At 39.5% G+C, this 26,059-nt stretch overlaps 1 protein-coding gene across 5 annotated transcripts in view; it reads left to right on the top strand.

The window, feature by feature from the left end:
• Erc1 (ELKS/RAB6-interacting/CAST family member 1) overlaps window positions 1–26,059 on the top strand; it is a 296,730-nt gene that overhangs the window by 39,150 nt on the left and 231,521 nt on the right. For all 5 annotated transcript variants that reach the window (XM_052174710.1, XM_052174709.1, XM_052174714.1 and 2 more), the window contains exon 3: window positions 16,309–16,725. In XM_052174710.1, the coding sequence (XP_052030670.1) occupies window positions 16,309–16,725 (417 nt within the window). The remainder of the gene's footprint in view (window positions 1–16,308; window positions 16,726–26,059) is intronic.

The following is a 26,059-nucleotide window of genomic DNA, read 5'->3' as shown; positions in this document are numbered from 1 at the left end:
TCTAATTTATTACATGTAATTTTAAGGTAGCCTTGTACATTTTAAAAGCCAGTTTTTCAATAATTATTTTAATGATTTAGATTTATTAATTCATTTTGTTTGTGTATGGGTGTATTGATTGCATGTATATATGTACACCATATGTGTGTTAGGTACCTGTGGAGGTCAACCAAGATATTAGATCCCTTTGGTGGCCGCTGAGGCTCAGAGGTAAGTGTGCTGTCCAAGGCGGCACTGCTAAATGTCCTAGTTCAGACTAGCTGTGTGCTGCCACAATTCTGGGTGGTCTTCCACACTGACTGTTTTAGAAAGGAGGTAGGAATCCTTATATTATAATTGCTTACAGTTACTGCAGAAGACTTGAATTCAACATTCATTACTTAATGATATGTAAACATTTGGTTTATTTTTATTTAACTCTGGGTTTTCCCTGGGAGTTTTGTTGATTGAGTTGTATTGATTTGGTGATGTTTTCCTTACTACACTTTTGAACAATAGATATATAATTTCTGAATCATGAATGATTTCAGTTTTTATATCATTAGGATAATAAATTATTGATTTGGAGGAGGGCTGTAAAAGTAACTTTTATTCTTTCATAGTAATTGTCTCCGAGGCTTACTGCCTCAGTCTGTTAACCTTGGCCTAGTCCTGGAAACTTCTAACCTCATAACAATCTTATCTAGGCCTAGAATGTTTTCAGCCACTGAGACTTACTGCTGAATAAGCTCACCCCCTTCTAGTTCTTTCTGATTTCTAGCTGGCTGGTTCAACTCAGCTCTTCTGGCTCAAACTCCTCTCTAGGTTCACTGATTCAATGTGGTCTCTCCCCCTACCCACCCTGGCTTTTGAATTGCTCTGTTGGCCTCAAACTAACTCTGGCAATCTGTTCCAATCTTCTGGCTCTCTTTCATTCTCTGACTCATTCTCTCTTCAGCCTGCCTTGGAAAAACTGCCTCCTTCCTCCTTTCTCTGCACTGTTCTCTCTTACTAAGCTCTTCTTTCTCTGTCTCCCATGACAGTTGGACATATCCTATTCTGTCAGATCTTTGTCTGCCACTCAGTCAGACGTCACTTTCAAGCATGGATGCTTCCTTCTACAAACTTACTTTTCTTTTTTTCTTTTCTTTTCCTTTCTTTTCCTTTCTTTTCCTTTCCTTTCCTTTTCTCTTTCTTTTTGTTTTTTACATCTTCAATTATTTACTGGTTTGTTGACTGATTTAATTTGTGGTATGTTTGTGTGTGTGTATTTGTGTCTGTGTGTGCCATGGCACTTGTTTGGAATTCAGAAGACAACTTAGGAGTCAATTCTTTTTTTATCATGGGTCCTTCGGATCATACACTGAGCTTGGCACCAAACATTCCCACTCATACTGGTTCACCTTTTTTTCTTTGAGAAAATAAGGCTTTTAGGGGAGGGAGCTTTTAGGGAGTAGATTTCAAAAACTGCTTGAATGAAAGAATGCATACAAATAAATTAGAAGCATAGTGATTCATATTTTACAAAAATGTTTTTAAAAACTATTTTTATTTTGGATTTTGGCATCTCACTATATATCCCAGGATGGTCTTTGAACTTGAAATCTTCCTGCCTCAAGTTTTAGAGTACTGGGATTGCACATGCATGCTATTGTGCCTGGCTTTGATGCTGTGTTTGAAGGCAACTCTGTTACATTCTAGATACTATATACATTGCTGACTTAAATAAATAGAAGTCTGGGGGATTGGAGAGATAATTTCTATCTTAGGGTTTTACTGCCGTGAGCAGACACCATGACAAATCTTTGGACAACATTTAATTGAGGCTGGCTTACAGGTTCAGAGGTTCAGTCCATTATCATTAAAGGTGGGAACATGGCAGTGCCCAGGCAGGCATGGCTCAGGAGGAGCTGAGAGTTCTGCATCTTCATCTGAAGGCTGGTCAGAGAACTGGGTCCCATATGTTTGCTCACCCTTGAAGTGACACATTTGCTCTGACAAGGCCACACCTGTTTTTTTTTTTTTTGTATATATATATATGTACATATATATATATGTATATATAATATATATATTTTTTATTTTCTATATTCTTTGTTTACATTCCAAATGCTTTCCCCTTTCCCAGTTCCCCTCTCCCCATATGTCCCATAAGTCCTCTTCTCTCCATCCATTCTCCAATCATTCCCCCTCCCTTTTCTCTGTCCTGGTACTCTCCTACAATGCTGGATCAAGCCTTTCCAGGATCAGGGCCCTCATCTTCCTTCTTCTTGGGAATCATTTGATATGCTAATTGTGTTTTGAGTATTCAGAGCTTCTGGGCTAATTAATATCCACTTATCAATGATTGCATTCCATGTGTATTCTTTTGTGATTGGGTTACCTCGCTTAGGATGATATTTTCAAGTTCCAACCATTTGCCTAAAAAAATTCATGAATTCATTGTTTTTAATTGCTGAGTAGTATTCCACTGTGTAAATATACTACATTTTCTGTGTCCATTCCTCCACTGAGGGACATCTGGGTTCTTTCCAGCTTCTGGCTATTATAAATAAGGCTGCTGTGAACATAGTGGAGCATGTGTCCTTATTGCATGCTGGGGAATCCTCTGGGTATATGCCCAGGAGAGGTATAGCAGGGTCCTCTGGAAGTGTCATGTCCAGTTTTCTGAGGAACCGGCAGACTGATTTCCATAGTGGTTGTACCATCTTACAATCCCACCAGCAGTGGAGGAGTGTTCCTCTTCTCCACATCCTCGCCAACACCTGCTGTCTCCTGAGTTTTTAACCTTAGCCATTCTGACTGGTATGAGGTGAAATCTCAGGGTTGTTTTGATTTGCATTTCCCTAATGACTAATGATGTTGAACATTTCTTATTGTGCTTCTCGGCCATAGAATTTCTTCAGGTGAAAATTTTTTGTTTAGATCTGTACCCCACTTTTTAATAGGGTTATTTGGTTCCCTGGTGTCTAACTTCTTTAGTTCCTTGTATATATTGGATATTAGCCCTCTATCGGATGTAAGGTTGGTGAAGATCTTTTCCCAATTTGTTGGTTGCCATTTTGTCCTTTTGACAGTGTCCTTTGCCTTACAGAAACTTTGTAATTTTATGAGATCCCATTTGTCAATTCTTGATCTTAGAGCATAAGCTATTGGTGTTCTGTTGAGGAACTTTTCCCCTGTGCCCATGTCCTCAAGGGTTTTCCCCAGTTTCTTTTCTATTAGTTTCAGTGTGTCTGGTTTTATATGGAGGTCCTTGATCCACTTGGAGTTGAGTTTAGTACAAGAAGATAAGAATGGATCAATTCGCATTCTTCTGCAGGCTGACCTCCAGTTGAACCAGCACCATTTGTTGAAAAGGCTATCTTTTTTTCCACTGGATGTTTTCGGTTTCTTTGTCGAAGATCAAGTGACCATAGGTGTGTGGATTTATTTCTGGGTCTTCAATTCTATTCCATTGGTCCACTTGCCTGTCACTGTGCCAATACCATGCAGTTTTTAACACTATTGCTCTGTAGTATTGCTTGAGGTCTGGGATACTGATTCCCCCACACGTTCTTTTGAGAATAGTTTTAGCTATCCTGGGTTTTTTGTTATTCCAGATGAATAAAATTCAGCATCCTTTCATGTTAAAAGTCTTGGAAAAAACAGGAATTCAAGGCCCATACCTAAACATAGTTAAAGCAATATACAGCAAACCGGTAGCCAACATCAAACTAAATGGAGAGAAACTTGAAGCAATCACACTAAAATCGGACTAGACAAGGCTGTCCTCTCTCTCCATATCTTTTCAATATAGTACTTGAAGTTCTAGCTAGAGCAATTAGACAACATAAGGAGGTCAAAGGGATACAAATTGGAAAGGAAGAAGTCAAATTATCACTATTTGCAGATGATATGATAGTATACTTAAGTGATCCAAAAAACTCCACCAGAAAACTCCTGCAGCTGATAAACAACTTCTGCAAAGTGGCTGGTTATAAAATCAACTCAAGCAAATCAGTAGCCTTTATATACTTAAAGGATAAGCAGACTGAGAAAGAAATTAGGGGAATGACACCCTTCACAATATCCACAAACAATATAAAGTATCTTGGTGTGACTCTAACCAAACAAGTGAAAGATTTATACGACAAGAACTTCAGGTCTCTGAAGAAGGAAATCGAAGAAGACCTCAGAGAATGGAAAAATCTTCCATGCTCGTGGATTGGCAGGATTAATATAGTTAAAATGGCCATCTTACCAAAAGCAATATACAGATTCAATGCAATCCCCATCAAAATCCCAACTCAGTTCTTCAGAGTTAGAAAAAGCAATTCTCAAGGCCACACCTCTTAATAGTGTGGCTCCCTCAGCCAAGCATATTCAAACCACCACAATGTTTCAGTCGTTAAAAGCACTTGCTACTCTTCCAAAGGACCTCTGTTCAGTTCTTGGCACCCATGTAGTGGCTCACTATTCCTAACTCCAGTTCTAGGGTTTCCAACACTCTCTTTTGACCACCTTGGGCAGGCACACATGGGGGTGCATATTCATACATGTAGGCAAAAAAGTAATATACATAAAAAAAGAAATAAAAGTCTAATAGTTTTGCCTCTTCTGTATTAAAGTGTACTGTAGTTTGAGATTTAAAAGTGAGAGGAATTAGGGCAGGGGTAGGACACTTGGAAAGAAGACTGTTGCAGGTGTAAGGCTAATCTGGGCTTCGCAGTGAGAACTTAGCCAGCTAGGGATACATACAGTACAAGATCCTGTCTCAAAGAACAAAAAAACATGAAAAGAGCAGTAGCAATTAACATTCATTTTAATGCCAGTGATTTTACTTTTTTATTAAAGTAAAACCCTAAGAAGGACTTAGGTATAGATAAAGGCGGGGCTATTGAGATAGAGGTGAGTGACATTGTAGTTTTGAGTTGTGGCCTCATTTTTTACCTTCTTCTTTGGGAAGTTTATTTATTGAACAATTTTGAACAATTTAGAACTTGCTTATAGATTTGAAACACAATGTATATAGAAAACTGATGAGAAGAAATTGAGTTTGTTTGCTTAGTGTTGGCAGATTTCTGATTTTTTTTTTTATTGGTGTTTTTAGGTTTTTTTAAGCCTCACACTTTAGCTCAGGTTGGCCCTAAACTCATCATAATCCTTTTGCCTCTGCATTTGGGTGCTGACATTGCAGGTTAGTCATCATACTCAACTCTGATGGGTTCCTTCCTCTCTCCTTCCCTCCCTCCCTCCCTCCTTCCCTCCTTCCCTCCCTCTCTCCCTCCCTCCTTCCCTCCTTCCCTCCCTCCCTCCTTCCCTCCTTCCCTCCCTCCTTCCCTCCTTCCCTCCTTCTCTCCTTCCCTCCCTCCCTCCTTTCTTCCCTCCTTCCCTCCCTCCTTCCCTCCCTCCTTCCCTCCTTCCCCCCTCCCTCCCTCCTTCCCTCCTTCCCTCCTTCCCTCCCTCCCTCCTTCCCTCCTTCCCTGCCTTCCTCCTTCCCTCCTTCCTGCCCTTCCTCCCTCCCTCATCCTTTCTCTCCCTCTCCTATTCTTTGCTTTTAGGAATTGCTCTTTTCAATAGTTAGGGTTACATTGTTGTTGTTTTTCCTCTTGTTCATTCCATTCATAATTTAACATAAATTTGAAAGCTATTGGCCATTACAACACACGAGTACAATTAAAACCTAAAACTTGATTGCCTAGATTGAGGTGGCATGTTACAGTTCTTGTGACAGATGGCTTCCCCATGCTCCTCCTCCCTATGCTGTGTGTGTGTGGTTTTTTTTTTTTTCTTTTTTTCCAGAGAATAAATCCCATGCGTTCCCATTTTGGCTCTAGCTGTGCTCTGCCCACTCATTGGCTTCAGAGGAGCTCTAATTTGGGTGTACTGGCTACTGGCATTATAGCAGGAAGCGGTTACACAGTGTGGCTCCTATGCCAAGTGTTCATTTATCAGAAAAATTGGAGCTTCATAAAATTAAACATCTTAGTCATACTGAGTAAAGCTAAATTTTACTTTTTTTCTTTTCTTTTTTTTCTTTCTTTTTTTTTCCTTTTTTTTAAATTTTTTTATTCGATATAATTTATTTACATTTCTTTCTTTTTTTTTTTTTTTTGAGACAGGGTTTCTTTGTGTAGTCTTGGCTGTCCTGGAACTCACTCTGTAGACCAGGCTGGCCTTGAACTCAGAAATCTGCCTGCCTCTGCCTCCCAAGTGCTAGGATTAAAGGCATGCGCCACCACCACCCGGCACATTTTATTCTTCTAAGAATACACCTTAAAAATATTTTACTTTTAATTATATGTATATGTGACTGTATGTAGGTATGTGCACATGAGTGCAGGTGCCTTCGGTGGCCAGAAGTGCCGGATCCCTCTGGAGCTGGAGTTATAGGTGGTTGGGAGCCACCCAGCTTGGGTGTTGGGAACTGACTCAGTTTTGTTCTAGGTGGGAGCAGTACAGGCTCTAAGTGCAGCAGCATGTCTCCAGCTACAAAATGTATTTTAAAAACTGTTATTACACTTGTAGCTTGTGTGTGTTTGCATACACACATGCCACTGTGTGGGTGTGGATAGTAGAGAACAACTCCCTCCACCATGAGGGCCTGGGGATTGAACTAAGGTTGCCAGCTAGGGAACAGGTGTCTTTACACACTGAGCCTTCTTGCGGGACATTTAACTTATATTTTTCATTTGATGTTCCATACTAAGTAATTTTAGTGGCATATGTATTACAGAACAGGTTTTTAAAATCTGAATTTCACATAATCAGAAAATTATAGTGTGTGGTGCAGCAGTATGCTTGTTCAGGGCACTGAATGAATAGACATAATTGTACTGAGATTTTGGGGTATGGTGGAGATAACCTTGTGTGGTTTAGGGTGGCCTTCTACTACAGTCTTCTTGCCTAAGCCTTCTGAATGCTGGGATACAGGTGTATACTACCATTGCTTGTAGGGCTGGACCACTTGGCTTCAGGCCATCTCCTGTAATACTGATAAGAAACTTGCTCTACTGTGAACCCTGAGCGATCAGTCTCCTACAGCCCTATCCCTGTGCAGCATATATGTCCTGGCTAAAGAAGACAGAGTCTCTTTCTTTATGTCATCCAGGTCCATACTAGTCTCCTATGCTTTTGTTTAAGGTAGTCTGGATCGCCTGCTGTGCTGTAGCTGCAAGGCTATGTAGGAATTTGTGAGTTTTACTCTTACATTGGGAAAGCAGGACTCATCGTGGATGTGTTGTTTTTAATATTTGATTTATGTGTTTGAATATTTTATGTGTGTTTATGTATATGTACTATGTGCATGCCTAGTGCCTGTGAAAATCAGCAAAGGGTGTCAGATCTCCTGGAACTGTAGTTAGGGATGGTTGTGCGCCACCATGTGGTACTGGAAACCGGACCTATGTCGTCCTCTGCAAGAGCAACATGTGCTTTTAACTGCTGAACCATTTATTTCTTCAGCCCCTGATCTTAAGTTAAAGTTCAATTTCAGCTATGTAGTGAGTTGGAGGTCAACCTGAAATACTTGAGACCCTTTTCTAACAAATACGACAAAGCAAATATTGCAACATTAATGTATTGGCACTTGGATATTTTTTGTTTGTTTCTGAGACAGAATCTTACCATGTAATTTTGCTTGGCTTTGAACTCACAGTGATCCTCTTCTCTCTTCCTATTGAGTGCTGGAACTGAAGGCTTATAAGTGGTATTGTTTACTTGAAAGACTCTGTAATCATACTTTAAAAAAATAGTTATATAAAATAATTAAAATGGGGCCAGATGGTGGTGGCACATGCCTTTAATCTCAGCACTTCGGAGGCAGAAGCAGGTAGATTTCTGAGTTCAAAATCAGTTTACAGAGTTGAGTGCACAGCAGCTAAGGCTGTCCAGCAGGGAGAAACCCTGTCTGGAAACAACAGCAGCAACAACAATAAAAACAAACAAAAAAACAAAAATAATTTAAATGGGAAGCTTCTTTAAAATACATTTTTTGTTTTTTGTTTTGTATTTTTAACTTGGAAGAGAATCTCGTGGGGTATAAACTAAGTACTTTTGAATTACAACCCAGATAAAAATCAAAATATGCCTTGTGATATTAACACCTGCTGTTCTTTATGGGAGATGTACTGAATTATTTTAAGTTTTATTTTGGTTTGCTGAAAAAATGTGACTCAATTACTAAATTGTTTTGCAATATGTTTTATAATAGGCGAGTTTAAAAGGTACTAGTTTATCATATAGTTTTTTTTTTTTTTTCAGTTACATAGAAACTATCAGTTTCCAAAACTTTATTCCTTGTTTTGGAAAGCGAGAAATATGGGAGATGATACTCTCAATATATATAACTTTATAAGCAGACATTAATTAAAAAACCATTGCCTTAGAAGATTGGTCAGACAGTCCCAGGTCATTGTGGCTGCTACTGCAGATACTGAAAACGCATAGGAAAAATTAGTAGAAGTGTCTGTCTGCTGTACTGAGACAGTGCACAGGAATGTGTGTCTTGAAGTGCCCGAAAAAGGGGATGGTAGTCTTGGAAATAGTATGCATTTTTAAGTTTCTTAAGGTAAAGATGATGGTATTCTTGATAGTTTTTTCTTTTTTGTTTGTTTTGTTTAAAGACAGGGTTTCTGTGTTTCCCTGGCCCCTGAAACTCTATACGTAGTCTAGGCTACCTCTGAACTTGCAATGGTCTTTCTGCCTGTCCCTTCCTAGAGCTGGGATATCATATCATGCTTTGCTTAAGTGTTCTTGTTTTTATGTAGTAGGCAAGCCAGGGGCGTTTCTTTACTTATTGAAGGTGGTAATTCTGCCTCTGCTCTTTGTAGATCCTTGGTCTGGAAAAATTGCTTAGGAATCCACAGAATTCTGGTTTAGTAAGTTTTCTCTTTACCATAATTATGCATGAACTAATGTTATTACAGAAACAAATTTGAGAGCAAAAATGACTGCTTCTTATGGAGTGAGCCTCTTTTGTTGTATTTAACTTAGTCACTGGTTTTTGGAGTAATTGCCATAGCTGGTATGTCAGTTTGACATTTTGATTTCAAAGATCCTATTATAATCTTGCTCCAAATGTCAAACAGTTCCTCAGTGATAGACATAAGCCCCCACTGATGCTTTGTTAGAATGTAAGATGATTTTACAGAGTCCTTGTTATTATGTCCATGTGTGGAGCTTAAATGAGAATTTTTATATTGCCTAATGGAGCTTTTATTTATTGATTTCAGGTTACTGGCTAGGTTTTGCCCTCTGCTGACTTTGAATTTGATTATCCTTGAGACAGAATAGGACAGCAGTTTTTAAAGCAGGATGATTTTACATATAAGAGCAACCAAAACTATCTTTGTAAATGTTCCGTATTAGTATATGTTTTAGAGGTCAGCAACTTTCTTAGTGTTCTAGTGTAACTTAGCATAGTAGGCTCACATCTGTTGAAGGCAAAGCTAAAATGAGCAGTCAAGACATAAAAGAGTGGAGAAAGATTTATCACCTGCAGCAGGCCAATGGAACTGGGGAATTATTTTCAGAGAAGGGCCCTCCTACAGCAAAGGAAGCACATGATTTTATTCTTCTAGTCTACAAATATTCATATAGGTGCTGTCCCATTTCTACATATGATCAGTTAGGGGTACATTTCTGAGCATGTTCAGTATAAGGTCATGAAGTACATGTTTAAAAGATTAAAGTGATAGACAAGAGTGCTCTCAATTTGTTCTGCAAAGTTTTAGCTGAAAACAATTCAAAGTCCAGTTTGAGGAAATAAGAATTTGCTTCTGACAGGGTCTGCCTTGCTCACTTGCTAGCACTACCAACAGGAAATACATTTAGCTTATGGAATGTTCACCTAGTTGTAATGAATGTGTCTGGACCAAAGAGCAGCTTGATTACTGAGGAATTGATTTTGAAGTCTTCAGAAGGGTGTGTCCTTCAAGAACACTGAGAAGAATATTGATCTGTGCTTGTTAGAAGAACGATGTATCTAGTTTCCTTTGTTTTATAAGCACAATTGTGTCATCTTCAGGAAGCAGCTGTTATATTTAGCAGTGTTGCTTCTCCATTTACCAAATTGATAATACAATAATGAGTACAGCATACTTTCTCCTTGTAAAGTAATATATACATAGAATATAGAAAAAACATTTAACTCCAATATTTCTCTTGTGCATATGTGTATGAGAGCTAGTGTGTGCATGCACACACATTATATGTATACAAACACACACACATATACAAAAATATTTTGTAATGTGGGGATCCAGCAGGGCATTAGGTGTGCTAAGCAGGTGTTCTGCCACTGAGTTGCCTTCTTAGGCAGCATATGCTTTTATATTAATAAAACAAGACAAAACAAAACAATAATAGGGAGCTAGCGAGATTGCTTATCGGTTAAGAATGTATTGCTTTTGCAGAGGACCTGAGTTGAATTCCCAACACCCAGGTTAGTGACTCATAGCCCTCTGTAGCTCCAGGGGAGCCAATCCTTCTGCCTTGTTTGGGCATCAACAGTTGTGTGCACACATGCACACACAGACATGTCATGCTGATATACTTTTAGTTGCCTTCTATTGTTGATATTAATATTTTTCTTTTTTTTTTTTAAGATTTACTTATTTATTATATGAAGTACACTGTAGCTGTCTTCAGACACCCCAGAAGAGGGCATCAGATCTCATTACAGATGGTTGTTAGCCACATGGTTGCTAGGATTTGAACTCAGGACCTTTGGAAGAGCAGTCAGTGCTCTTAACCGTTGTGCCATCTCTCCAGCCCAGATATTAATATTTTTCTTATGTAATACTGCTATGGCTATCTTGGTTAGTATATTTTGCATCTATATTTTCTATAACAGATAATTGTTAGAAAGTTAAATGTATTTGACAAAGATGACCTAAAGGAATTAGAGAGCCAGAATTTATTATATACATTCTGTGTTCTTTAAAAGTTTAGCATCTATATGACTTTTAGTTTGTAATGAGAAAAAAAGTTATGAAAACAAGCCTCTTAGTTGTTTTATTAACTGCTTTGTATTTAGAGGGAGAAGCGGCATGTCTAAAATACAGTTTTTGCTTTCTTAAGGTGTTACTACTGTGCTCATAAAACAAAAGGGGTTGGGCTAGGTTATAGCTCAGTTGTGTAGTGTTTGCCTAGTGTGTACGAGGCTCTGGGTTTCGTACATAGAGTACTGCAGCGGTGGGGGAGTACTGCACTTGTATGCATGGGTGCGGGTTCAGTGTCACCCTCCCAATCACTTTGATTCAGTCTCCTCAGTTTTGAATCCTTGAGAAAAAAATAGACCCCAATACCATAGATATACTTTATGGAATGAACTTCTCTATTTCTTTTGTGTGTCTTGATGTCCTTTCTCCTCTTTCCCTCCTCTTCCCTCTTCTCGTCTTTCTTCCCCCCCTTTTTCCCTTCCTTTTAGTTACTTAAGTGCTTATCTATTTTAAGGTTTGCTCTAATAGTAGGCTTGTTGAATTGTTTTCATAGCATTAGATTAATATAAATTTATGGTTTTTACTAATTGCTTATTGGTGATTGGAAGGAAAACTCTCACCAAATATGTCTACTTTTGACAAGCTAACTTTTAAAACAGTTTTTGTTTTCCTTCAGTGCTAAATAACAAAATTTTCTTAATTATTTTAATGAATTATTTTATCTACTTAAAGAATGATGTAGATGTTTTTATGAAATGTGGAAAAGTTTTAGATATATCTTGTGTGTGTGTTGTATGTGTGTGAGTATACAATTCCATGTGCCCTTGCTCACATATGTGGAGGCCACAGGAGGCTTTTGGATATCTTCCTTTATCACTCTGTGTCATATTGGCTCAAGACAGGGGCTGTCATTGAGCTGGTGTGTTGGCCCGTCAGCTCCCAGGATCTTCTTCCTACTGTCCCCCTTCCCATTTCACTGCTGGGTTTAGGCATGTGCTGCCATGTCCAGCTTATATATGGCTGCTAGGAATTGGAACTCAGTCCTCTTGGTTGCACAGCAAGTACTCTTACATTCTGAACCACAAGACATATTTCCAAAGGCAAACTTTGTTTTATGTTTGTCATTGAAGTTATTGATAAATTGTGTTCAGATATTAATGACAGTGTTACACTTTTCACAAAAATTTGTGCTTTTCTCTATAAAAGCTACAATTGTTACTATTTTGATCCCCAAGTATGTTCTTATTTTTTTCCTTTCTAACACAAATATAGTTAGTATTTTACAAGGTATGTGTGCTGGCTAGTTTTATATAACCTTGACATCGCTAAAGTCATTTTGGAAGAGGGAACCTCAATTGTAAAAATGTCTTCAGTAGATTGCATTTGGGCAAGCCTGTGGTGCATTTTCTTCATCGATGTGGGAAGACCTAGCTTGTGGTGGGCAGTGCCACCCCTGACCTGGTGGACTTAGGTGCTATAAAGTATACTGAGCGAACCATGAGGAATAAGCCAATAAACAGCCCCTCTCCAAGGCCTCTGCATCAGCTCTGGCCTCCAGGTTCCTGCCTTGGCTTCCCTCAGTGCTGTACTGTGATATGGAACTGTAAGATAAAATAAACACTTTCATTCCCAAGTTGCTTTTGATCTTGGTGTTTTTATCACAGCCATAGAAATCCTAAGACTGTACATGAATGTTTATCACACATTACAACACTTCATCCTGAGAGTACTGTCAAGGTTTACTAAGAAATGGAGATAGTTGCGTTGGTTATGTTTCTCATTGTGACCCAGTGTCAGACAGGAAGCAGCATAAGGGGAGAGGCCTCTTCTGCCTATAGTTTGAAGATTCCTCTATCCTGAAAGGCATGGCCTTTCATGTGGCCAGCATCTTATTCTTCTTACCAGGCTTCTCTTCTCTCCTAATTACACCTTAAAGACAGCCTATTTAATAATAAGGTGCTGGCAAAATGGGATAGCCACATGTAGAAGAATGAAATTAGATATATCATCTCTTACTCTATAAAAATAAATTCAATCTGATCAAAGTCTTAATTTAAAACCTGAGATGGGACAGGTCTGGGTCCCATCTTTTAATCCCAGCACTCAGAAAACAGAGGCAGCCTGGACTACAGACAGAGTTCCAGGCCAGGCAAAGCAACACAATGAGACCCTGTCTCAGAAATAAAAAGGAACAAAAATATTCAAACCTAAAATGGTGTTGCTACTAAAGGAAAAATAGGGAAGACACTTGGATATAGCTATAGGCAAAATTTTCCTGAATATAGAACCTTAATAGCAAAGGAAATAGCCCTAAGAATTGGCAGAATTGTAGAACTTCATCCTAGTAAAATAACAGTCAAAATGACAGACAGCCCATAAAATGGAAGCAAAATCTTTACAGTGACCACAAACAAGGCATAATAACTAAAGTATATAAACAGGTACAAATCCTCACTGTCAACCAGTAAATGAACTAATGACTGACTAGACAGTTCTTAAAAGAAGAAATACAACTGACCAATAGGTATCTTTGAAAGTGCCCATCGTTTTTCGCCTTTAGGGAAATGCAAATTTTAACTCCTTGAGATTCTGTCTCACACCACTCAGAATGACTGCCATCAAGACAACAGCGTGCTGACAACAGTGTGGGAAAATGGAACCCTTCCTCATCATTGTGAAACTGGTGCAATCAGAGCTTTCCCATAGAACTTCAAGTAGACCTGTGCCGTGTGTCCTTACTCTACTGCTCTTGGGCATTTACCTAAAGACTCCATCCTGCCATGGAAATACTTGGACATTATGTTTATTGCTGGTCTGTTCATAGTAAGAAGGAAATGGATTCAGCTTAGATATCCATTGAGAAATGAATAAAAATATGGTGCTTATATATGTACAATAATATTTTTTATTCATCTATAAAGAAAAATGAAATTTTCAGAAAAATTGACAAAACTGTTAGATAACCCAGGCCAAGAAAGAGAAATGCCCCATGTTCTCTTCCATATGCTGAGTCTAGCTTCTAAATGTTAAATGTAAGTGCGTAGGTGGAGTGAGTGTGGGAGAGGCCAGGAAGCTAGAGAGGGCTGGCCCATGGGATGAGGAAAACGGGAATCTGTAAGGAAGGAGTGTGGGGAGTGAAGTAGAGCAAATGTTCTATGAAAGGGGAAGTCAGGATGGGGTAGTGGGTGTGGAAGGATATGGCAGGATTGAGGCGTGGGCAGGGGCAGGGCAGGGGAATCACCCCAAGGAAAGTAGGTGTGAAAATGTACTAAGGAAGCTTTTTAGTGTGTAAGTTAATTTTAAAACTGATAATGTAAAAGAAAAAGATTTTTAAAGGATTTGTTTCTGTGTAGACAAATATACAGTTTTCTCTGTTGATGTTTTTAAAATTTTACTTTTATTGTGTAGGCATGTACATAGACAGTATGTGCTCTTAACTACTGAGCCATCTCCCCAGCCATATATGTTGATCATATATTCACTAGTCTTATTGTGTGGTAGTACTGTAAACATACACACACACACACACACACACACACACACACACACACACACACATACACACAATCTCTTTAAAAGTCTTCATATATCAGTGGGTAAACGGTAAAGGTGCCTGTTGCCAGGTGTGATGGTGCTGAGTTTGGTTTCCAGAACCATGGGGTAAAAGGAGAGAATTGACCCTTGACAGTTGTCTTCTGACTTCTGTGCTTGTACCATGGCTGATGTACACATGCATGCTTGTGCTCCCCCTCCCCTTTTCTCTCACACACAGAAAATAAAGATGTTATAAAAATTGTAAGTAGTGCTAACTGCAAAATGACATAATTGGAAAGATTTGTGGCACACACAGAAAGTGAATGTTCATCTTGCTAATATTGAATAAAGAATCACCACCCCACTGGTATACTCACATCTTAGTGACTTTTCTGTTGTTGTGGTAAAATACCCCAACAGTAGCAACTTGAAAAAGGGAGGAGTGTTCTTTTGCCTTGCAGTGTGAGATGTCATAGATTGTGCGGGAGGCAGGCAAGGTAGCAACGGACACTTGAAACCGCCGGTCAGGTCGTCCCACAGTTGGACAGCAGAGAGAGATGAATATCTGTGCTGGGCCAGCCTTCTTTTTGTGGCATCTAGAATTCAAGTCCAGGGAATGGTGCTACTCACTTCTAGTTGGGTCTTCTCAGCTAACCTCATCAACATAATCCTTCAGTGGTGTGCTGATGTTTTGTCTCCTTGTTAATTTCAAGATCATTTGAAGTTGATATAACCTTCACTTGTCAATAAAATTGAAATGACTAGTACACGGGTCAGATGTATACAAGAATATCATTCACAGAATCAAAGAATATAATGTTACTTTTTCAGGGTTTGGGAAAATGAACTATGGAAGGCTACTTACTAGTTAGTGTCCATGAATTTTTAGTGAAGCAAGATAAATAAGCTGTAGAGATAGATTCAGTACAACATCGTCCCTGCAGCCAACAACAGCATTCTAGACCATGCAATTCTTATGAAGATGGAGTTTATGTTAAGTAGCTCTACTTTTTTAGTAGTATGTATCACTTGGCTTCAAACTTGAGATACTCCTGCCTCACTCTTTAAAATGATATTATAGGCATATACTCTTATATATGGTGTTTTGGTGTTTGTGTGTGTGCGCGTTCATGACTGTGTGTGTATGTATGTATGTATGTATGTATGTATATATGTATGTATGTATGTAGCTAGGTAGGTATGTGAAGGTTAAATTTCAATTAAAAAGTTATGTATAGCAAATAAAAAATTATGTATATGTGGTGGTGCATGCCTGTAATCCCAGCACTCTGGGAGGCAGAGGCAGGCAGATTTCTGAGTTCGAGGCCAGACTGGTCTACAGAGTGAGTTCCAGGACAGCCAGGGCTATACATGTCTCGAAAAAACCAAATCCAAAAACCAAAAAAACCAAAAAACAAACAAACAAAAAAAAGCTATGTATAACCATTCAGTAAATATGAGTACTTGCTAATTAATGTTTATAATACTTAAGTTATTTTGTTTTTTTGATAGATTTTTGTGTTTTGGAATTATTTTTTTATTCCTGCTGATATAGAGTCTTCCCACTCCCTTTAAGATACCTTCCATTAAATTTTGAGATGTCTAGATTTTATTGTGGCTTTTGAAAGTAAAGGACTGCCGTACTTCTTTTCCTGGGTTGGGGGGGGGGGATAAGCACAAATTAAGTTACTGAAAATTACAGATTATTATCATAGTTTTAAAACTTGAATTAAAAGAGAATAAGGTGAACCTTTATTTCTGAGGATACTTCTGAGAATCCCTGCAGCTATTTTTAGCTGCTTGCAAGCTGCTCTGTCTTTGCTAATTGAGGGGAAAGCTGATTTTGGTTTTTCTTTTTGTGTTGCTCTAGCACATGCAGATGACAATCCAGGCTCTCCAGGATGAGCTGCGCATTCAGAGGGACTTGAATCAGCTGTTCCAGCAAGATAGCAGCAGTAGGACTGGGGAGCCGTGCGTGGCAGAGCTCACAGAGGAGAACTTCCAGAGGCTGCATGCAGAGCACGAGAGGCAAGCCAAAGAGCTGTTTCTTCTGCGGAAGACCCTGGAGGAGATGGAGCTGAGGATTGAGACTCAGAAGCAAACCCTAAATGCTCGGGATGAGTCCATTAAGAAGCTTCTGGAGATGCTACAGAGTAAGGGGCTTTCTGCCAAAGCTACAGAGGAAGACCATGAGAGAACGAGACGGCTGGCAGAGGCAGAGATGCATGTCCACCACCTAGAGAGTCTTTTGGAGCAGAAGGAAAAAGAGAATAATATGTTGAGAGAGGTGAGTGACTATTTTTCCAGTTCCTGATTGTCTTTTTCCCCTTACTAATCAGAATCTCGCCCTAGATAAATTTATGTACTCTGCTATGCTGTGGATAGGAATTTTGTCTCTTGTGTTTCAGCACTTCAGTGATTTCCTTTTTGAATTTTTTCTCTTGAATGGAATGATATCACCTGGCATATATGTTAGTCAATAACAGCCTCCTTCCTGCTGCCCTGCCTGTGATTCCTGGGGGCTCCTGAGTTACTGAAGGGACACAGGCATAGGCACGATTGTTTTAGTTTGTTACTTGCCTCTGTGCAAAACCAGAGTCAGGGTAACAAGCTAACTAGTGCGCAATTAAAAAATACTAGTAAGAGGCTGTAAACAGTTACCTCAGCTCACCTATGCTGGCAAAGCTCAAGCAGTAATGAATGTCTCCTCTGGTTTCCCTGGAAACGTTTGCCTTGTGAAAGATATGTGTTAAAAAATCTTTTGCCATGGAGTATAGCCAGAAGGAGTTATGTAGAGATGCACGATTTTATATGAAACAGACTCAAGCTGGCCTCTGAGATTAGACCTTACTTTCTGACTGAGGCAATGGCATTTTAAGAAAACATAAAGGAAGAATTCATCTTACCTTGAGCTAATTTAAAAGCTGTAATACATTTTATATGTCTGATTTCTCAGGGTTTCTATTGCAACTATAAAACACTATAACCTAAAGCAACGTGGGGAGAAAAGGTTTATTGTACTTACAGTTTAAATCACAGTCCACCACTGAGGAAAGTCAACCCTCGAGTGCATGAACTCCTCCTGGGCGGGAACCTTGAGACAGGAGTTGATGCAGAGGCCGTGCAGGGGTGCTGCTTACTTCCTTATTCCTCAGGGCTTGTTCAACCTGCCTTCTTGTATATCACTAGACCAGCTTCCCAGGGTTGGCATCACCAACCGAAGATGGCATCATCCATCTATCACTAGTTAAGAAAATATACTAGACTTGCCCACAGGCCGGTTTGGAGCTGTGTTGGATTTTCTTAATTGAGGTTTCCTCTTCCAGAATGACTCTAGACTGTATCAGGTTGACATAAATCTAGCCAGTGCTTCTGGTTAGATATAAAATTCTTTTTAGCCTCCCTGGGATTAGAAGGATGCACCACTCTAATCAGCTAACTTTCATATTTTCATAGGAGGGGAGTGGGGATCCTCTAACTGTTAGGATGAATCTGAATAATCCCTTTTTAACATGATTTGGGAAGAAGAAAATTAAAAACAAACAAACATATTCAATTGATCATGATAGAACATGGCTTTAATCCTAGCACTTGGGAGGAAGAGGCAGCCAAATCTCTGTGAACTATAAACCAGCATAGTGAGAGACTGTCTCAAACAAACACATAAAAACACCCAAGAAACTAACACCAGCACAAAGCTATGAAGCTGCTGAGTGTGGTGGTACATGCTTTTAATCCCTGCATTTGGGAGGCAGGAGGCAGGAGGCAGGAGGAGGATGGAGGCAGGAAGCAGGAGGCAGGAGGCTGCAGGTGGCAGAGGCTCTGTGAGTCCAAGGCCAGTGTGAATGTGGTTACATGATAGTCAGGGCTACACAGAGAAAAAAACTGTGCAGCTCTTCAGAAGTAAAAATTCCAGGTGTATATTGAAACAAATATAAGCTTGGTGATCTCTTTTTTCCAATGATAATTTCCTGCTCTAGGAATATTATATTTTTGCTGCTTCTGAACATTTCTGCCTAGCCTAGTAGTTTAGGAACTAATACATGCCAAATAGCTAAAGGATATGGGAAGCCACAATTTATTTATTATTTTGCATGTATGTATACACACACACATATATATTGATTGATTGGCTATGAACAATTAGCAATATATTGAGCTCAAAAATACTTGAAAAACCCTTTGGGAGTTTTAGATTTTTTTTTTTTGTTTGTTTGTTTGGATTGTTTTTTTTTTTTTTTCCAGATCTGTAGACCAGGCTGGCCTTGAACTCAGAAAACCACCTGCCTCTAGATTTTTTTTTAAAATATAAGTTGTATAAATAATGTATATAAGAAAATATATTTCCCTGTGAATGTGCCACCAAACAGTTCAAGGCTGCCATTTGTAGCATAATGCCTTATAAGAAATATAATTATGCAACTAAAAATTACTTGAAGGCAAATGGACAGTGGCTTTGCAAATACTACTTTTTCCCCTTCCTTCAAGATTTCCCTTACATCAATTCCGCATGAAGTTTCAATGTGTAGTGTTGCATGTACATGCAGTAGCAGTGATCATGTTCATGTGGTAGCAGTGGGCACGTGTGAATAGGAATGCCCAAAGCACTTTTCCTTTTTGAGATGGTTGCTTGCTAAGGAGCCCTGGCTATCCTTGGACTCCTTCCATCCCCAAGGATGCTAGATAAAATTAATAACTCTTTACCACCAGACCAAATAAATACTTAATAAAAGAAGAACTCAATGATAGTTTTATAGTCTGGCTTAAGAAAGTAATAGTCCAGTAAATGTTTATTTACTAGAAAGCATTCTACTTCAGTCACATACTGAAGAGGGAAGAGATAAAGATGGTTGTGCTAAATGATATTTAAGAGCATTCTTGCAGTATTATCTAATTAATCTGATAAGAGAAAAGAATAAATAATATCATTAATGGAAAAGATGGTATTCAGTTTTCATTATTGCAGAAACTAATATGCAGATGTCTTTTCCCTCTAATTTATCAGTTTAATGTGTCTGTACTGGGAATTGTCTGGTTACCCTTGGGGAACTTTTGCAGGTAGATCAGAATACATGTGTTTTTAATCCACTGGTAATATGTATCTGTAAAACTAGCACTTGGAAGACAGTGACAGAGAATTTAAAGTTCGAGGCCAGCTTGATCAAAGAAAACAGAGTAGAATCTAGAAATAATGCAGTATTAAGTATATGATCAATATTTTGAGATAATGCCCACCATTTTGAAAATATCTAAAATTACATAAAATTAAATTCTAGATGCATTAAAGAACTATTTAAAAAGAGACATTAGAAGAAAATATAAGCAAAAAACTTTAAATATAGTCTTTGGCATGGAAGACTCATTGTTGTAGCAAGAAAATTAATAAATATATATATTAGAGGTTATAACCAACAAAAGTAAAATGATAACCCAAGTCACAGATTTTGACACTTATCCTGCCCTTACCTTACCCTTACCTGTAGACTTGTTTCTAAAGCAGTAAGATGCCAGAGATGCTTGCTTGCTCCTACACTTTTGTTCTCGTTCATTCCATTAAGTCAAGTTACTTATTAAGGCCCTAGTATGTATTGATCTTGTGACAATAGATATACATTTTCACAGTCTGTGTCCATCTAAGACTCCCAGATTTGAGCTGGAGAGTTGGCTCTGCAGTTAAAAGAGCTTCCTGTACTCTTACTTCATGCATTCAGTACATGTACAAGTGGTATGCCTTATAATCACTGGTTTCTTAGACTTAGTAAATGACATAAATACTAAAATAACATGTGTGATATTACTCATTACAATATTTTCCTTTATTTATGAACATGATGCTGTATACCTCCAATATTAAAACTAATATTTGATTATTATATTTTGTGTCAAGGTTTCATTATGGTTGGAGCTTGAGTTTTCTGTTGGTCATGGGATTGTTTCATTGCTGTGCTGTTCCACCTTCCGTTTGATAGATGAGCGAGGACATCTGTTGGACAAGCAGTAAATTACATGTCATGTCCACTTTGTGCTTTGGGCTTGGACGCGTGGAGTTGTAACAAACTTTGCAAGTGATTACTATATAGTAAACTTGGAGAAATGAGCTATGAGTCTCACTCAGTGTCTTGGTAGAGGATATTGAAGTTCGTCTGGAATTTTAAGAAACTCTTTATTCCTGTGTGTACAAAACATTGCAACTCAGTAATATATTTCAGACCTCTATTTCTCTCTTTAGAATGTTGGCAGATGTTTGCCCCTTTCTTGGGTGGCCTTTTTTGTTTGTTTTTTTGTTTTTGCTTTTTTTGTGGAAGTGTATTGTCTTGTTTTGTTTTTGAGATGAGGTCTGGCTATTTAGCCCAGGCTGGCCTTGGATTTTCTATGTAGACTAGGCTCAACTCATTGAGATCTACCTGCCCCTGCCTCCCTAGTGTAGGAATTAAAGTTTTATCCAGTCATACCTGGCTACTCTTTTTTGTATTGAATTACACTGTTTTCTATTTGGCTCTTTTGTTTGTTTGTCCTGTTTCCTATGACATTTTATTTAAATCTTGTTAGTACAGCTTTTCATGTGTTAGGGTTTATAAAAATGTTTGAGGTTAAAAGAACTATTATTTGTATAGATTCAAGCCTATGAATTCTGAATTTTGGGTAGTATATTTGAAAAGTGTCTGTGAGTTTTCTTGGCAGTCAGAAGTTATACGAGTAAAAAAGATATATATATATAGTGGACTTGGGATATATCTTAGTTGATTTACTCTCAGCACTGTATAGACCAGTGGGAGGTGAAGGCAGAAGGATCAGGAATTAAAAGGTAAGTTGCATCTACATAGGGAACTTAATACCAGCCTGGTTTCTATGAGATCCTGTCTCAAAGAGGAAGATAACAGATAGTGAATAGGAGGAATTGGAATAAAAAAAGAATTCTAGTATTAGTATGTTTGATGTTTGCTAGTGATTTTGGAAAGTGAGGACAGTTAAATATGTTGTTTATTCAGATATTTTCTCCCACTCTTGATTTTAGTATGTCATTTTTCTCTTATTTCCATTTTGTCAAGAAGATCGTTTCCTCAGTACAGTGTAGCTGCTGGAGATGGCAAAGAGATATAGAACCACAGTGTTCATCAAACAAGTAGTGAGGAGCCTTTATATCTTCCTCCTTCATTTCCGTCTCTTCTGTGGATCCACAGTACTCTATTCTAGAACTTATATGGAGGATTGACTTTGTCAGGGGACTTCACAAACATTTGACCTAAGAGCAACCAGGGCTGAAACTTGACATTTGAAAAAGAAACTTCAGACTTTTTTTTTTAATTCAATTTTTTTATTAGTTTATTCACTGTACATTCCAATATTAGCCCCCCTCCTCTAGTACCTCCTCAAATATATCCCTTTCCCATTCCCCCATTCCTTCTCTGAGAAGGGGGAGTACCCCCTAGGTATCACCTCCCCTCTTGGCACATAAAGGCACTGCAGGTCTAGGCATATCCTCTGCCACTTAGGCCAGACAAGGCAGCCCAGTTAGAGGAACAGGATCCACAGGCAGGCAACAGATTCAGGGACAGCCCCTGCTCCAGTTGTTGGGGATCTTGCATGAAGACCAAGCTGCACTTCTGCTACATGTGTGCGGGGGTAGGGGGCAGCCCATGCTTGCTCTTTGGTTTGTGGTTCAGTCTCTGGGAGCCCCTAAGGGTCTAGATTAGTTGACTCTGTTGGTCTTCCTGTGGAATCTCTGTCCTCTCAGGGTCCCTCAATCCTTCTCCCAACTCTTTACAAGACTCCTGGAGCTCCATTTAATGTTTGGCTGTGGTTCTCTGCATCTCTTTTCATTGACTGCTGGGTGGAGCCTCTCAGAGGACAGATATGTTAGGCTCCTGTCTGCAAACATGACACAGTATCAGTAATAGTGTCAGGGATTGGTTCTTGCCCATGGAATGGGTCTCAATTTAGTTCAGTGATTAGTTGGCCATTCCCTCTGTCTCTGCTCTACCTTTGTCCCTGCACAACTTGCAGGCAGGATCCATTTTGGGTTGAAGGTTTTGTGGGTGGGTTGCTGTCTTTTTCCCCCACTAGGAGTTCTGCCTAACTAGATTATTTTGGGGTCCATATCCCCTACTAGGAGTCTCAGCTAGAGTATCCCTATAGATACCCTGGGGCCTCCCTCCTCCATCTCAGGTCTCTGGCATATCCAAGAGGTGCCCCCCCCACCAATTTCTCCCTTGCTCCCCCTGTACCTGAACCCCTGCCCTACTGCCCCACTTCCCTCTTCTATCCAGTTCCTTCCTTCCATTGGCCTCCAATACTGATTTTGTTTTCCCTTCTGAGAAAGATTCAAACAGCCTCCCTTAGGCCCTCCTTGTTATTTGGCTTCTTGCTAATGGCCAAGAAGCACTTAAAAAATGTTTAGTGTCCTTAGTCATCAAGGAAATGCAAATCAAAACAACTCTGAGATTCTACTTTATACCCATCAGAATGGCTAAGATCAAAAGCTCAAGGGACAGCACATGCTGGTGAGGGTGTGGAACAAGGGGAACATTTCCTCTATTGCTAGTGGGAGTGCAAACTTTTACAACCACTCTGGAAATAAATCTGGTGGCTTCTCAGAAATTAGAAATGAAAAGGGAGATATAACAATAGAAACTGAGGAAATTAAAAAAATTATCAGATCCTACTACAAAAGCCTGTACTCAACACAACTGGAGAATCTGGAGGAAATGGACAATTTCTTAGACAGATACCAAATACCAAAATTAAATCAGGATCAAATAGATCATCTAAACAGTCCCATAATCCCTAAAGAAATAGAAGGGATCATAGATAGGCTTCCAACAAAAAAAAGCACAGGACCAGATGGTTTTAGTGCAGAATTCTATCAGACCTTCAAAGAAGACTTAACACCAATACTCTTCAAACTCTTCCACCAAATAGAAACAGAAGGAACACTACCCAACTTGTTCTACGAAGTCACAATTACACTGATACCAAAACCACACAAATATCCAACAAAGAAAGAGAACTTCAGGCCAATTTCCCTTATGAATATTGATGCAAAAATACTCAATAAAATTCTTGCCAACCAAATCCAAGAACACATCAAAACAATCATCCACCATGATCAAGTAGGCTTCATCCCAGGGATGCAGGGATGGTTCAATATATGGAAATCCATCAATGCTATCCACTACATAAACAAACTCAAAGAAAAAAAACCACATGATCATTTCATTAGATGCTGAAAAAACATTTGACAAAAGTCAGCACCCTTTCATGCTAAAAGTCTTGGAAAGGACAGGAATTCAAGGCCCATATCTAAACATAGTAAAAGCAATATACAGCAAACCGGTAGCCAACATCAGACTAAATGGAGAGAAACTTGAAGCAATCCCTCTAAAATCAGGGACTAGACAAGGCCGCCCCCTCTCTCCATATCTTTTCAATATAGTTCTTGAAGTCCTAGCTAGAGCAATTAGACGACATAAGGAGGTCAAAGGGATGCAAATTGGAAAGGAAGAAGTCAAACTATCACTATTTGCAGATGTTATGATAGTATACTTAAGTGACCCGAACAACTCTACCAGAGAACTCCTACAGCTGATACACAACTTCAGCAAAGTGGCTGGTTACAAAATCAACTCCAGCAAATCAGTAGCCTTCCTATACGCAAAGGATAAGCAGACTGAGAAAGAAATTAGGGAAATGACACCCTTTACAATAGCCACAAACAGCATGAAGTATCTTGGGGTGACTAACTAAAAAGTGAAGACCTATATGACAAGAACTTCAGATCTCTGAAGAAGGAAATTGACGAAGACCTCAGAAAATGGAAAATTGGGAATAGTTATACCTCTACACCGCTCCTGGACGGTGTAATTTACCAAAGAAAGTATAACTTCAGGTTATACTTTCTTTGGTAAATTAGAGGAGATAACATTTCTTATTTATATTAGAAACTATGTGATATTATTAAAAAATTCAAATAGTAGCTGGGCAGTGGTGGTGCACACCTTTAATCCCAGCACTTGGGAGGCAGAGGCAGGTGAATTTTCTTTTCTTTTCTTTTCTTTTCTTTTCTTTTCTTTTCTTTTCTCTTCTCTTCTCTTCTCTTCTCTTCTCTTCTCTTCTCTTCTCTTCTCTTCTCTTCTCTTCTCTTCTCTTCTCTTCTCTTCTCTTCTCTTTCTCCTTTCCTTTCCTTTTTCCTTTCCTTTTCCTTTCCTTTTTCCTTCCCTTTTTCCTTCCCTTCCCCTTCCACTCCCCCTCCCCTCCCCCTCCTGTTCCCCTCCCGTCCCCCTCCTGTTCCCCTCCCCCTCCCCTCCCCCTCCCCTCCCCTCCCCCTCCCCTCCCCCTCCCCCTCCCCTCCCCCTCCCCCTCCCCTCCCCCTCCCCTCCCCTCCCCTTCCTGCTCCCCTCCCCCCTCCCCTCCCCCTCCCCCTCCCCTCTCCCTCCCCTCCCCCTCCCCCTCCCCTTCCCCTTCCCTTCCCCTCCCCTCCCCCTCTCTTTCTCCTTCCCTTCCCCTTCCCCTTTCCTTCCCTTCCCCTTCCCCTTCCCCTTCCCTTTTTTCTTAAGATTTATTTATTTATTATATGTAAGTACACTGTAGATGTCTTTAAGACAGAAGAGGGTGTGAGATTTCATTATGGATGGTTGTGAGCCACCATGTGGTTGCTGGGATTTGAATTCAGGACCTTTGGAAGAGCAGTCAGTGCTCTTAACCACTGAGCCATCTCTCCAGCCCACAGATGGATTTCTGAGTTCGAGGCCAGCCTGGTCTACAGAGTGAGTTTCAGGACAGCCAGGGCTACGGAGAGAAACCCTGTCTCAAAAAACCATAAATAAATAAATAAATAAATAAATAAATAAATAAATAAATACAGAAACTCAAATAGTATATCTACCCATATGTTTTTTAAAAATTAAAAATATATATACTTATTTTGAAGATAGGGTCTCACTGTGTAGACCATAGGCTTTGAACTCATCAAGATCCTCTCATCTTGCCTCTTGAGTGCTGAGATTAAAGGCATGAGCCACCATGCCTGGCTTCTACCCACAATTCATTTCTTTTTCTTTCTCTTTCCAGTTTCCCTCTCCACAGCCCCCTCCTTTCTTCCCTCTTCTTCCCTCTCTCCTTTCTTTGTTTTCCCACTCTTTCCCCTTCCCCGTTTCTTCTTTTCTCTTCTCCCTTGCTCCCTCTTCCTTTCCTCTGGCCCTCTCCTTTCACTGCCCCTTCCTCCCCTCCCCCCCCCCCCCCCCCCCCCGTTTTCCTTTTTCTTCCCTTCCCCCTCTCTTTCCCTTCCTTCTTTTGCCTGCTCCTTTCCTCCTTCCCCGTCCCCCCCATCCTTCTTCCTTTTTCTTCCTCACCCCTGTGTCTCCCTTTCTTTGCCCTTCCACTCCCTGTCTTCCCCTTTCCCTTTCCTGCCCATACTCTTGTTCTTTGTTCTGTCCTGGCCTACTTTTCAGTGTAGTCCAGTCAAATATTCTTGTCTTTGCTTCCTAAGTGCTGTGTACACTATCATGCCCAAGTCTAGTGTGTGTATTTATGTGTGTATGCCCAAAGGTCACCTGGAACTGGCTCTGTAGACTGCCTCTGCCTCCCAAGTGCTAGGATATAAATGCTTATCAGCTGCTTAGTGT

This window comes from Apodemus sylvaticus, chromosome 2 (assembly GCF_947179515.1).
Source record: "Apodemus sylvaticus chromosome 2, mApoSyl1.1, whole genome shotgun sequence".
In the NCBI taxonomy this organism is placed as follows: domain Eukaryota; kingdom Metazoa; phylum Chordata; class Mammalia; order Rodentia; family Muridae; genus Apodemus; species Apodemus sylvaticus.
This window is presented reverse-complemented; position numbering and strand designations above follow the sequence as displayed.